Source organism: Entamoeba histolytica, genomic scaffold (genome assembly GCF_000208925.1).
Source record: "Entamoeba histolytica HM-1:IMSS scf_1104750519137 genomic scaffold, whole genome shotgun sequence".
Taxonomy (NCBI): Eukaryota; Evosea; order Mastigamoebida; family Endamoebidae; genus Entamoeba; species Entamoeba histolytica.
Genome location: NW_001915069.1, coordinates 6,022 through 19,612, shown reverse-complemented (window position 1 = coordinate 19,612; position 13,591 = coordinate 6,022). Strand labels below are relative to the sequence as shown.

The 13,591-nt window shown below is 23.3% G+C and overlaps 2 protein-coding genes across 2 annotated transcripts, besides 3 other annotated features; both read right to left on the bottom strand.

Moving 5' to 3' along the window:
• Window positions 1-553: 553 nt before the first annotated feature.
• EHI_188590 (long-chain-fatty-acid--CoA ligase, putative) lies at window positions 554-2,500 on the bottom strand (the record flags this gene model as incomplete). The annotated part of the gene is made up of 1 exon (XM_644358.1): window positions 554-2,500. One exon carries the CDS (start codon window positions 2,498-2,500, stop codon window positions 554-556), a length of 1,947 nt encoding a protein of 648 aa, XP_649450.1.
• Window positions 2,501-2,654: 154 nt separating this feature from the next.
• Window positions 2,655-3,278: a repeat region.
• Window positions 3,279-5,291: 2,013 nt separating this feature from the next.
• Window positions 5,292-11,855, bottom strand: EHI_188580 (uncharacterized protein; the record flags this gene model as incomplete). The annotated part of the gene is made up of 2 exons (XM_644357.2): window positions 5,292-8,938; window positions 9,002-11,855. The coding sequence occupies 2 exons, from the start codon at window positions 11,853-11,855 to the stop codon at window positions 5,292-5,294; spliced, it is 6,501 nt and encodes a 2,166-aa protein (XP_649449.2).
• Window positions 11,856-12,267: 412 nt separating this feature from the next.
• Window positions 12,268-13,163: a repeat region.
• Window positions 13,130-13,591: part of a repeat region that runs on past the window's edge.

Genomic DNA, 13,591 nt, shown 5'->3' with positions numbered 1-13,591 from the left:
ATTTAATTCATTTTTTCTTGAAAAATATACTATTGAAAATCCCATTTATTATCATTTATATTTTGATCATTAATACTTTTGTAATTCTAAAAATGAATAGTTATTAACAATTAAAATATTTAGATATATTATTATATCATACTTAAACTTCATTGAAATATTGAAACATTTTATTCATTGTTATATTTAGTTTATTATTTTTGATAATTTTTATTTATAACTATTGTTGTAAATTATAAAAATGATTGATGTACATTTTTAAAATGAAACAAAGAATGAAAAAAAATATTATTGATATAGTTTATAAAGGATAGAATTTATTTGACTATTATTGTAAATATTTATTTTAAAATAATCATTAAGATGTTTCTAGTTCAAATAATGAATAGTTTCAATTATTGATAGTTTATCACTTGTATTGTTAGCGTTATGAATTGTTTTATTATTAGAGTCTTTTATAGTTTTTTCTATGAATGAAAAGAGCAAAATGGTTTTATTTACTATAAAATGAACAACAATTACATTAAAAAAAAGAATTAAAAAACCAATTCAATTAAAGAATTTCTTGTCTTAAATCAGTGAGAATTGTAGCATATTTTTTCTTAATTTGAGGTCTTCTTGATTTAAATGAAGGAGTTAACAATCCATTTGCTTCACTAAATGGAGTTAATTCAATATAAATATTCCTAACAACTTCATAACCAGGAACATTCTTTGTTCTGACATATTTCTCTAATTCTTGTCTAAAAGCTTCTTTAGGTTCTTTTAAATTTGCAAAAGATTGTAATTCTTCTTTTGTTCCTTCAAAGTTAAATTTCATTTTCATAAATTCAGTGAATTCTTTCATTTCAGGAACGATAATAGCAGTGATAAATGTGTCAGTGCTTTCTCCATAAATAAAACATTGTGACACCAAGGGACAAAGACTGTATGTATTTTCTAATGGTTCAACAGCAATATATTCTCCTTGAGCAAGTTTAAATAAATTCTTTTTTCTATCAATTATACTCAACGATCCATCATAATTAATTCTTCCAATATCTCCAGTACATAAAAATCCATCATCAGTGAAAGCCACTTTTGTTTGTTGTTCATCGTCATAATATTCTTTAAAAATTTGTCCCGCTTTAACTTGAATTTCACCAGCTGGAGATTCTCCTTCAATAGAATAATCCATTTCAGGAATACTTACTAATCTAATATTAACATCTAAACAAGCTGATCCAATAGATGTTAAATTATCATCATGAAGACCTGGAGCAGCTGTACAAAATCCACCAAATGATTCAGTCATTCCATATCCTTGGAAAATTTGAGCACCAGTACAAACACGAAGCCAATCATATAATTCAGGTGTTAAAGGAGCAGAGCCATTTAAAATAATTTCTAATTTCCCACCTAAAGTTTCTTTAACTTTATTAAATAAAACAGTGTCCCAATTAATTAAAGTAGTTGATTTATTATGAACAGCATTACTTTTATAATAATAAGCTATTTTAAATAATGTATTTGCAATACAGGAAGTACTAACTGTTTCAATGAATTTATCATAAATCTTTTGAAGAACTCTTGGAACAGCAATAAGAAATGTAGGATGAAGATGTTTCATATCATCAACTATAGATGCAACTCCAGCGGAATTAAATCCAACAGATCCATATCCATACATAAAAGCAAGTGCAATTTGTTGATCAAATACATGAGCTGATGGAAGATAACAATAATTAATCTTTTTGTATGCCAATTTAATTGGATCAAAACAATTTGCAGTAATAAAACTATAAATTGCATTATTTACTGATATATGTGTATGAACAACTCCTTTTGGAAGTCCAGATGTACCTGAAGTAAAAATAATTGAAAATGTATCATTAGGATTTGGTAAATCAGGGTCAATTGGGTTTTGTCTTCCTTGATTTAATAATTCACTATAATTAAAATGTTTTACTGATTTAGGAACATCATTTGTATCATCAAAAGTTATTAATCCCATTGTTGGATTCATTTCACATAATTGTAATCCTGTTTTAATTGGTGTTCCACAAAATAAATATTTTAATTCCATCTTTTTAACAATATAATCCAAAGCATCAGCTCCTAATGTGGCATACAAGAAAATTGGAATTATACCTTGTCGATTCATAGCATGTTGAACAACAAACCATTCATATCTATTATGGGTTATAATACCACACCTCTCTCCTTTTTTTACTTTTAAAGTATTAACAATTCCAGCAGCCATAGCATCAATCATCTCTAATGCAACAGTACCATTAATCCATTGATAATCAGTCCATTTCCCTTCAACTTTTGAACGATATCCCCAAAGATTTTCTTCGGGATATTTTTCTACTCTTTTCTTTAATAATGAATAACCAGTTTGATTACTAAACTCTTCTCGAGAAATATAACAATTACTATTCCATCCATTTCTTTTACAACCAATATAAAGGCAATCTTTTTCTCTTTTTAAATGGTCTTTAGTGAATGTTGTTGTCATTTTTATTTTTCTAACAACAGTTGAAGATCTTTTTTATTTTATTATTCCTATTTTCTAAATTTAACAGAAAAATTCATCATCATTCATTTATCAAAAAAAAAAACAAAAGTCATTTTAATTAAATGACCTTTATTGTTATATTCAATTTTCATTGAGATTCGAAGATGGCACGTCAGAGACACCACACGAAACCCTAAAATAATCCCATGCTTCGAATCTCCCAGTTATCGTCTGGTTATGACGTGCCTTTGGTGAGATAATATCTATTCAACACTAACTGTTTATTATTATTAATATTTATTAGAAGTGATTATTATAAAAGATTATTATTCATTAAGGTGTATTGTTATTCATTATTATTTATAAGGATTATTATTTACTAAGGAGGTATTATGTATTAAGAATTATCATTTATTAAAGAAGACGCATATATAATTGATATTGTTGCACAAAAATTAAACATAATGATATTATCAAGGAATAGGGTTTCTTTAATGGGTGTCGAAGGTAAAAGGAGATGAGCTATAACAGTAAGTTATGGATATACTCTCCTTAAAACAACAATAGAAAGAATGAGAAATATTATATTACTCATTAAAATCAAAATAAAAGTCAGGCAGCAACTTAAATGAGGAACCATTTAAGTCGAGCATGCTTGCAAAAACTTTATTTGAATAGAAATAAAGCGTGTTGAAGAAACTGATTCGCTCACTTCTCAACATGATGAAAAACCTAAAAAATAAGGTTAATCATAATTGATTTCTTTTTTTTTTTTGTTATATTCAATTTTCATTGTTTTGAGAAGTTATAATATTATAATTACTGTTGTTATGATCATTGTATCTCACTCATTGATTTGGTTATTTAACTGATGTATTTTATTATGTATTTACATCACCAAAACTGCAATCATTATAATTATTATATATTATCTCTCATTTGTATTATTCATATGTTTATTTCATTTCTTATTGTTAATTTAAGAATAATTCAATACATTACTTATTACAATTGGATTATTTCCTATTGTTTTATCTTCATATTCATTACTTTCTCTTCTAATTTTTGTATTATTTAATTCATTCAAATGTGTTGCTGTTGTATTTTCATTTTGAACATAGTCTATATCAGTGTGTACTTTTTTTGTATACTATTTCATAATATTTCTATTCACAATTCATTATTATAATGAAATGTAATTGAACAAAATGTTGATGTTATTCAATGAAGTTGATATTGTAAAATGATATTTTGTATTTCTTCAAGATATTACCTTATTATTGAAATAATTATTACTTCTCTTCGATATATCAATCATTTTGTCTCTTTTTCATTATTCTGTATATTAATAGTATGTATGATATTTGTTGTACTATTTATATAATATTTCAAGTTTTTTTTCATTATATGCTAAATCAACTTTTATAAATTAAGTTAGTAATATATTTCTTGTATTTCTTATAATTACTATTGGAATATACAACTATATTTGTATTTATTCACGTTAAACTATTTTCTTGTGTTATTTTTCTTTTATTTTCTTTTTATTCTATCCCAATTGATAATACATTTTCTTTTATTGATTTTTCACTTATTTCTTATTTCTGTTTTCAAATATTCAATCAGTACTATTCTCCTTTTAACTCTTTTTCTATTCTATCTTTTAATTTCTATTTTGGTCTGTATTAGTTGAATATAAATATTAATTGAATTTTTCATTTATTTCTTTTTTATTTGTATTAATCTTATTCTTATGTGTATAATTTGTTTGAATGTTATATATTTATTATTATTTATTAAATATTTGTTGTTATTTTAAATCTTATTTTATCAACAAACATTCTTTTCTTCAATTTATTGTATTTTATTCTATTAGTTGTTTGATTGTTAGTAATTCATAATTATATTTCAATTTGATATAATGAAATAAACATATTATTCATTTTTTTTATTTTAATTATTTATCATTCTTGGTTTTTGATATTATATTATATTATAGATTGTATCTCTTCTATTTTATTTCTATATTTTTTTATTTTCACTCTTTCTTCATTATTGTTGTTTGTTTATTGAAAAGAATTCCTCATTTAATTTAATTATTATTGATAGAAATGTTAGTAATATCTTTCTTTTGTTATTGTAATTTATTTCCATTAGTCTATTCTTCTTTATTCTTATTATTTGTTATTTATTTCCTTTATTCTGTATTTCATTTTCTTATTTTCTATTTTTATTCATTTTTTTTCTGTACTACATCATATCTTTTACTTCTTCTTTTTCTTTTGTACATCGTTATCATTTTTAATTCAATATACCTTTCATTATTCTTTTTGCTTCTTTTATTAACTCCATTCCATATCTTCTCTCTTTTCTATATGCTTATTTTGTATTTATCTTATTTCATTTATCTCTCATTGATAGTTTATTATTTATATCTATCCATTTATTTTCATTTATTAATATTAACATTCTTTCTCTGTTTTAGTACATTATTTTTTTACTATCATCAATTACTGTCATGTGTTTCCATTATATTTATCATTTAATTGTCTCTTCTATTTATTGACTTTCTTAATAATTTTATTGAGAATATACAATTTTAATAATCAATATTCTTAAATATCTTTGTTTCATTGTTAAATATCAAATCAATTATTCTTTCAAAAATGTCATTCTTCCATTTTGATAATTATTCAAATGTTATTTGTTGTAATTATTATAACTGTTTATTGGAGTTTTTACATAATCATTTCTTCTCTAAAACACAAAAAAAACTATAAAACGTAAAGAGTTAATCAATTTTTGTTTTTTCAAGTAAAAGAGATGGTGTTCTATAAATCATTATAAGTTCATCAACTAAATCTTCTTCTAATTTTAAATCACCATCTTGCCGAGCCATAATAATATCATCGCAAAGTTGTAATAGTCCATGACAATTTGGTAGATTTTTAAACATAATTGTATGTGAAAGACCAGAATAATCTGATTTAATTAAAGAATAAAGAGTAATAACAACTACTGTATAAAGTCCAATAATTCCCTTTGAACTTAAACTAGAAATAACGCTAGTGTCAGGAACGTTAGGAGAAGAAACATACCAATCAACATCAGTCGAACCATTTATTGATTCAAACCACCAATAAGATAATTGAGTTTTATTATCAATACCTTTTTTAGGAATTAAAGAAATATTAACTGAGTCATGCCTTAATAATTCTGTTTGTGAAAGAGTTGGCATAGAAACAATTTCTGGGAAAAATGATAAAGTGAAATTATTTTCTTTACCATTTAATAAATCACAAAATCCTTGAAGTTCTTTTTTACTTAAACTTGTTTTTTCATTTAATTCAAATGTATTAGCAACAGCAGAATCTTCACGAGACATAAAAATTTTAGTTTTAAGTATTACTTGTTTTCCATTACAAACAGTTTCATTTAAATCTTCTTGTTTATCAGGTGTTAATGACCAATAAGACATTGACTTTAATGATAATGAACAACCAAAAATCCATAAACTTGCATCTTTTTTTAAGTCATGTGTTTGTCCAAGTACTTTCCATTCAGCTCCTGTTAGTTCAATAAAATTAGAATCTTCTTGATCAAAAAATTTTCCATTTCCAGCTAAACTAAAAGTAATTTCTACATTTGTTGGTTTTGGTTGAATAAAATTAGGAGCAGCTGATGACATAAGTAATAAAGGGAACCATAATATACTTAACATAATTATAATCATAATACAACCACCAGTTAATTTTTCCATTATTCCTCTTGACTCACCATATACATGATTTCTCGCTTTTTCTATTTCTCTATCACATTGATTCATATATAATTCAGCATGAATATCTTCAACTTTTAACCATAATTTATAAAACATAGAAGTTTTAGCAAAAGTCCAATCAAGAATAGTTCTAATTTCATAAACAAAAGGTAAAGAATAATAAGTTGAGAAAATAAGTGAAGAAATATAAGAATAATTTGCCATTAAGATTCTTTTAGAAGATAAGATTAAATAACCAGATTTGATTTGTAATCCAGAAATAGTCCAATAAACAACTTTAAATACATAAAAAATAGTAAGACAAATAGAAGATAAACGAGTTTTTGTTTGAAGAATAGAAGGATAAATAATAAAGATTAATACATGATATAATATTAATGAAAAATATTGCATTATTAATTTTGCTTTAATTGATTTACATAAATAAATAATTCTATCTATTAAAATCATTATAAATTGAAGTAATAATCCAAGAACATAAAAAATAGGTAAATAATCAGAAGTAAAAAATTCTATAAAACTTCCATCAGAATTAATAAAAGTACCTTGAAAAATAACAAGGAATAATAAACACAATAATTCACAAATAAACATAGGAATATAAAGATCTTTTCCACGTTTAAATTGATCATTAGTAATAGAAGTAAAGAATGTTTTAATTGATAAATAAATTGATTTAATGAAAGAAATATATTTATTTGTAAGAGAATAAATTTCATCTTGTTCTTTTAAATAAATTTCTCTTTTATGTAAATAACTTTCTAATTTTTCAAAATTAATAATATTAGTAACTTCAAGTTCATTTTGATTCATTAATTCAACTTCATGTTGTTTTAAAAGATCAAATTCATCATTAAGAGAATCAGAATCATCATTTATAATAGAATAACTATTATCAAATGTTTCTTTATGTTGTGGTTTAATAGTACAATATTTTTGTTTCTTAATTTTATCACTTTGTTGTTCAAATAAACGAACATTTTCAAAATGAATAAGTCCTTGTTTATTACCTTTTTTAACAAATAACATTCCATTCTCTTGAATTTTATCAACAACAAATAAATCATGTTTGTTATAACTTAAATAATCAGAACTATCACTAGTAAAATTTGTAATAGCTTCTACAATAAAAAGAAGTTCACCATAAGTACCAGGATAAATTTTATTAACTAATTGTCTTCTATAATTTTCAATAATAATATTAGACCATTGTCTTCTTAATAAATATTGTTGTTTCCAATATCCACGTGATTTCATACAAGAAATATGAATAATAACACTAAATAAACAAATAATATCACAAATAAAACTTGATGTAATATAATTTTCAACTGGATATATTCCAATTAAATAAATTGGTGACATATGATTATAAGTTAAAGGTTTTGAATCACAATGTATAGTTTTTGATTGAATAGCATCAGTTGTAAATGATAATGCATCATAATTTTCATATCGAGTTGATGTTAAACAAAATCCTGGTAATTCAAGTAACATTCTAATAAAAACTAATATAAAACAATACCATAAAATAATCTTCCAAATAACTTTAGATGGATTTGGTCTTTTACACATCATAATAATAGAAAATCCAATAATTGGATAGAATGAACTTAATATATTTTGATTAAATAAATGATTTATAATAAATAAAATTTGAATAAATACTTCAGTTTGTTCACTACAATAAAACCAAATTCCCCATAATAACATATATAATCTACTTTTATATTTATATGGTTCAATTGAATATGTTTTAATTGGAAGTAATTCAAATTTATTTTCTTTCTTTGAAATAGTTTCTGAAGTTTCATTTTTAGTTAATAGTATTTCTGTATTATTCATTTGTTCGTCTTTTTCTTCTTCTGTAGATTCTAAATTAATTAAATCAGGTTGAATAATGGGTCTTATTGTTTCATTTACTTCTTTTTTAATTTCTTCTTCACTTGAATCTTTTGGAATATTTAAACGAACAATAAGATTTCTATTATGAAGGAAATGAATAAAAATATCAATTCCTTTTAATACATATGTTTTAGTTACTTTAATAATTTTTTCAAAGAAACTAGAAGAATCAGGAGTAGTTGATAAAAATTGAGCAGGTTCAATAACTTTTGGATTTTCAATTGAATCACTTAATCCTTCTTTTGTACGTAATTTTCTTAATTCTTCTAAACGAATCATTCTCATAATTTTATCATTATATTCTTTATCTAATTCAAATAATATTTTATCTCTATCTAAATCAATTAATTCTCTTGTTCTTGAAAATATTATTTCTTTTTGTTCTTCTTCAATTTCTTTAATTTGTTTAAATACTTCAGGTAATTGTTTAAATAATGCAACTCTAACTAATAAAACAAAGAAAATAACAAGATTAATATAAAATTCTTTTCCTGCAAATGTATTTAATCCAAATGCTCTTAAGAATTGGAAAAGAATAGTAATAAAAGTAGTAATTTTATTATTTGATTGATTTAAAGTAAAATAATTTAACATATTTGATAAAACAATAATATTTTGTAATACTAAAATAATAGCATTTATTCCTTGAATAATAATCCATGTTTTTCTTTGTTTTAAAAAGTTTCCTTTAAAAATAACATAAAACATCATTCCAATATAAATATAAGAAATCATATCTTTTCTAGTAATTGCTAATAAAATAATAATACTACTACATATTAAATTAATATTTTTTAATATTAATTTAATAAAACTATCAAATAATGTTTTTATTTCTTTTGGAAAATAATATGGTGAAATAAATTTATAAATATCATGTGAATGTCCTTCATGATAATTATACATTAATCTATTTATTAAAAATATACATAATGCATCAAATATTCTTGATAATAATAATTTTATTCCTGAATTTGTTGGTACTAATAAAATATATTTTCTTAATGTTTGATCAATATCCCAATTCCAATTATTCCATTTTTGCCAATTTTTAATTGGTCCACCTGTTAATGGAATAGTCCAAATTGAATTAATTATTAATAATATAACTAATAACAATTTAATAATTGGAATAATTTTTGTTATTACACGATATGGTAATCTAATTCCACTTATTGCTAAACCAATATAAAAAATACATATAATATCATTTGAATGAAATGCACAACATAATAATATTATTATTAATACAATTAATGGTCCAAATACACTAAAGAAATTAGATATATAATATTTAAATTTATTTATTGAATATCCTTCTTTTTCTTTTGAAATATCTGTATAATGAAATAATACTAATGATTTCTTTTTTTTATATTTTTCTCCCCAAAAATATGATGTTCTTGATAATATTATTATAAATAATATTATGATATATTCTTTTAATAATTCCCAACTTTTAGGATATTTTATTCCATCAAATGTTTCACATAATTCTGTTCTTTCATTATTTTCATAACATGTTTTTAATCCTATTAATTTATAAAACCATTCTTTTGTTTCTTCTGTTTTAAAAATTCCTGATTGATTAATAAAATCATTAATTGTATGAAAATTTGGAATAATTAATATTAAACTACTTAATGTACATACCCATAATAATGGAATACATGCTGCATTAAATCCTTTTTTCATTAATAATGCAATTAATGTTGATACAAATAATAAAAAATGAAGAAAATCCCATGTTTCAATTTCTGGTGTAGTATAAATTGTTGGATATGCTGCAAAAACTATCGCACAAATAATGGATATATGTGGTAAATAAATTGATAGAAATCTCATAAATAAATCAGAAATTTCTTTGACTTTCTTTGGAACTTTAATTTCTTCTTCTATTTCATGATTTTCGGGATTTTGATCATAATCTTGTTTTCGTTTTCGTATTTCTCTTCTTATTTGACGAACATTTTTTAAATATTTTGGAAGTGTTATTAATAATCTACTTTCAACAAAACATATAACAATAACAATAATATTAGGCGAAAGTCCAAGTAATCTTTCCCATAAAGAATTATATTTTACAAGTCCTAATTCTGATTGATTCATTTTGGTAAAAATATCACCAAAACTATCAATTAGAGGAGATTCTGATTGTGAATTATCAGAAATAATTACATCCATTTGAATAATATAACGAACAACAAGGACAAACAAAAATATAATTGCATAAATAGGTAATATTACTCTTATTATTTGTTTATAATTACTAAAATGAATTTGAATTAAAACTAATACTCCTAATGCAATAATATACATCATTAATTCTATATTAATAGACTCAAAAAATGCTGCAAATGCAATAACAAAACAACAAATAAAAATTCCCCAAAAATCAACTATTTTTGAAAAACAATATTTAATAATTTCTACATTATGGGTATTTGTTGTTATTTTATATCCAACTTTATTTGCAACATGTTGTAATATTGCAATAACTAATAAAATAATTCTAGAAAGTGTTCCACTTAAAATAGTATTTTTTAAATCAAATTCAGAAGTCTCTGTTGATTTGTTATTAAACTTGTGTAATCCAATATAACTTGGAATAGCACTAATATCAATAATTGGTAATTGAACAATAATTTCTGTTATAATTTGTAAAATAATAAATACAATAACTAATGGCCACATTTTTTTACTATAATATGGTGGAATAAATACAAAACAAATAGAGATAATCATAAAAGAAAATCCAAGAAAACTAATATCAACTAATCCAACACAAAACATAATTCCTAATGAAACATATAATCCACAATCAATTGTTATTTGAATTAATAATTTTATTATTAAAACTATTTGTTTCATTATTACTTTTATATATTCTGTTATTTTATTCCAGATTGATTTGTTTTCTTCTTTAATATCTTCAGATTTTTCAATCATTGTTGTCTCTTCATTTTCTTCTTTCTCTCTTTCTTCTTCAGAAGAAAGATATTTATACCCATTTTGTTTTTTATTTGCTTTATTAAATACTATTAATAAATAAATCCCTCCACAACTTAAACAAACAAAAATATAAGATATAAACATTAACCATGAAAATACCCAACTGTTTAAGGTTGTTATTGTAAATCCTATTGTTTCAAAAATATCTTTCATTCTATTCTTTAATACTAAGTCATTAATAAATTCATATTCATGTGCTGTCCATGCATATATTGTAAATAATGTCCAACATAATAAATATATACTTAATAGTATTGTTGTTAAAACAAATATCACTGTTTGGATTCTTTTTGGTACAAAGAATGATATTGTAGAAATAACCATTAAAACCAATGGAATTATTCCTCCTTGTGATGTATTTAAAACCAATGAACTACAAAATAATACTAATGAAGTTAATGAAGGTGCAAACTTTGAAGGAATAGGTTGCCATGAAACTTTTTTAGTAAGGCAGTATAAAAATGAAAAAAAGAATAATACTAATACAGAAACAAAATGAAGGCAAGAACGTACTATTCCATAGTACTTAAAATTTAGTCCACATAAGAAAAGAACAAAGGAATTATCAGAGCCACAAAACACGAAGATGATGTTAAGAGTGAAATGAAAAATTGAATAACAAGTAACAAGATATGACAACACTCTAAGTACTGACATTTTCGTGATATAAAATCCAAGAGAAATTAACAAAAAAACTACAAGATAAAACGCAGAAACAGCACCAGGAATAAAAACAAAAGGTAGTAATAACATCACCAAAAATAATCCATTTATCAATGCCCTAATAACTGGTATTTTATTGGTTAAGTCACGTAAAGTACTTATCATTGTTTGTATTCCCATAACAAACAAAATAATAATTATTAGATGGTTAAAAATTTTTTAATTCCTGTGATGATTCTATTAAAGAAAAAAAAAATTAAAAGAATATGAGAAAAAAAAATTTTAAAAAAATAAGAAAAATGAATATTTACTTACAATACTTTGTGTGTAAAATAAGGTTTTTAATTCAATAATATATTATAATAAAGAATGTTTATTCATTAATTCAAAACTAAAATTAAATAATAAAATCAATTAATTAAGTATTAATAGAAATAGATTCTATTCTTCCTGGCTCAGGGGAGACTAATCCCATCCCTTCGTCTTCTTTTTCTAGCAGTTTTACGGAGTATGTTTGATTGTGATCTCCGCAGTATTCCATGACATCCATCATGTTTTTTATGACAAGGTTTTTCATTTCTTTCTTGATGTCAATGTCATTTCTTTATTTCTTTAATTAATTTATTACTTGAATTATTTATTAATCCATTGATTGAGATTACTACTGGAATTATTCTGACATCTTTTAATTTTTCTATTTTCATTAGCCTATTCTTTAATTCATTATACTTATTTCTTTTCTTCATTTACACTCCATTAATATTGTGATAATACATTAGTCATATCAAATATTAGACCAGTTTTGTTCTTTTTATCTAATACGTATATGTCTGGTATTTTGTGGTATTGTCATTCACTTTTATGCATTATTTGTTTGTTCAATATCGTTGTGATGTCTTTATATTTGAACACTGTTTCATATGGAGGTTTTTTATATTGAATATTTCCTGTTTATTTTCTTATCAATCAATATTATAATGCCGATATTGTCATGTTTTTCCATTTGTGATTTATTATGATAAATACAAGATAGTAGAATGTGTTCTACTGTAGTTATCTTGTCTTTACAAAGTGTGGAATATTTTAATCTTTCATTTTTCATTATTTTTGATTTTCTATACCCACAAAATATTGCACCATCTTGCATTTTAGTTAATTGTAGGAATGCATTCTTTTTAATATTGATGAAGTTCCATGCTTTCACTGTAGTAGTTTTATCTACTCATTTTGACTCAAACCATCTTCTAAAATATCCACGTATTTGATGACACTTCCATTTTTTGATGTATTTGTCATTAACTTCACAGTGGATTATTCCCATTTCTTCACTACTTTCTGTCATTATTCTCATTTCATCCATATATAATGTGTGGTTTGCTTTTGGGAATTTCTCTTCGATGAATTGAGAAATTACATTCATCTGTATGATGAAGAGTAGAGGGGATAAGGAATCACCTTGTAAAATTCCTCTATTTAATTTAATACTACCTAGATATTCATTATATTTATAACCGATGAATATCTTCAATCTAGTCATCATACTTTCAATAATGTCAACGATGACACACTCATAATTAAAATATTTTAATGATTCAATAACCCATTCGTGGTTGACTGTGTCATATGCTTTCTTGATGTCATAATATGACTCATCATATTTTGGGTATTTCTATTCTTTCTGCTGCTTCATCATATAACTATTAATTATTCCTTCTTTAGCAGCTAAAGAT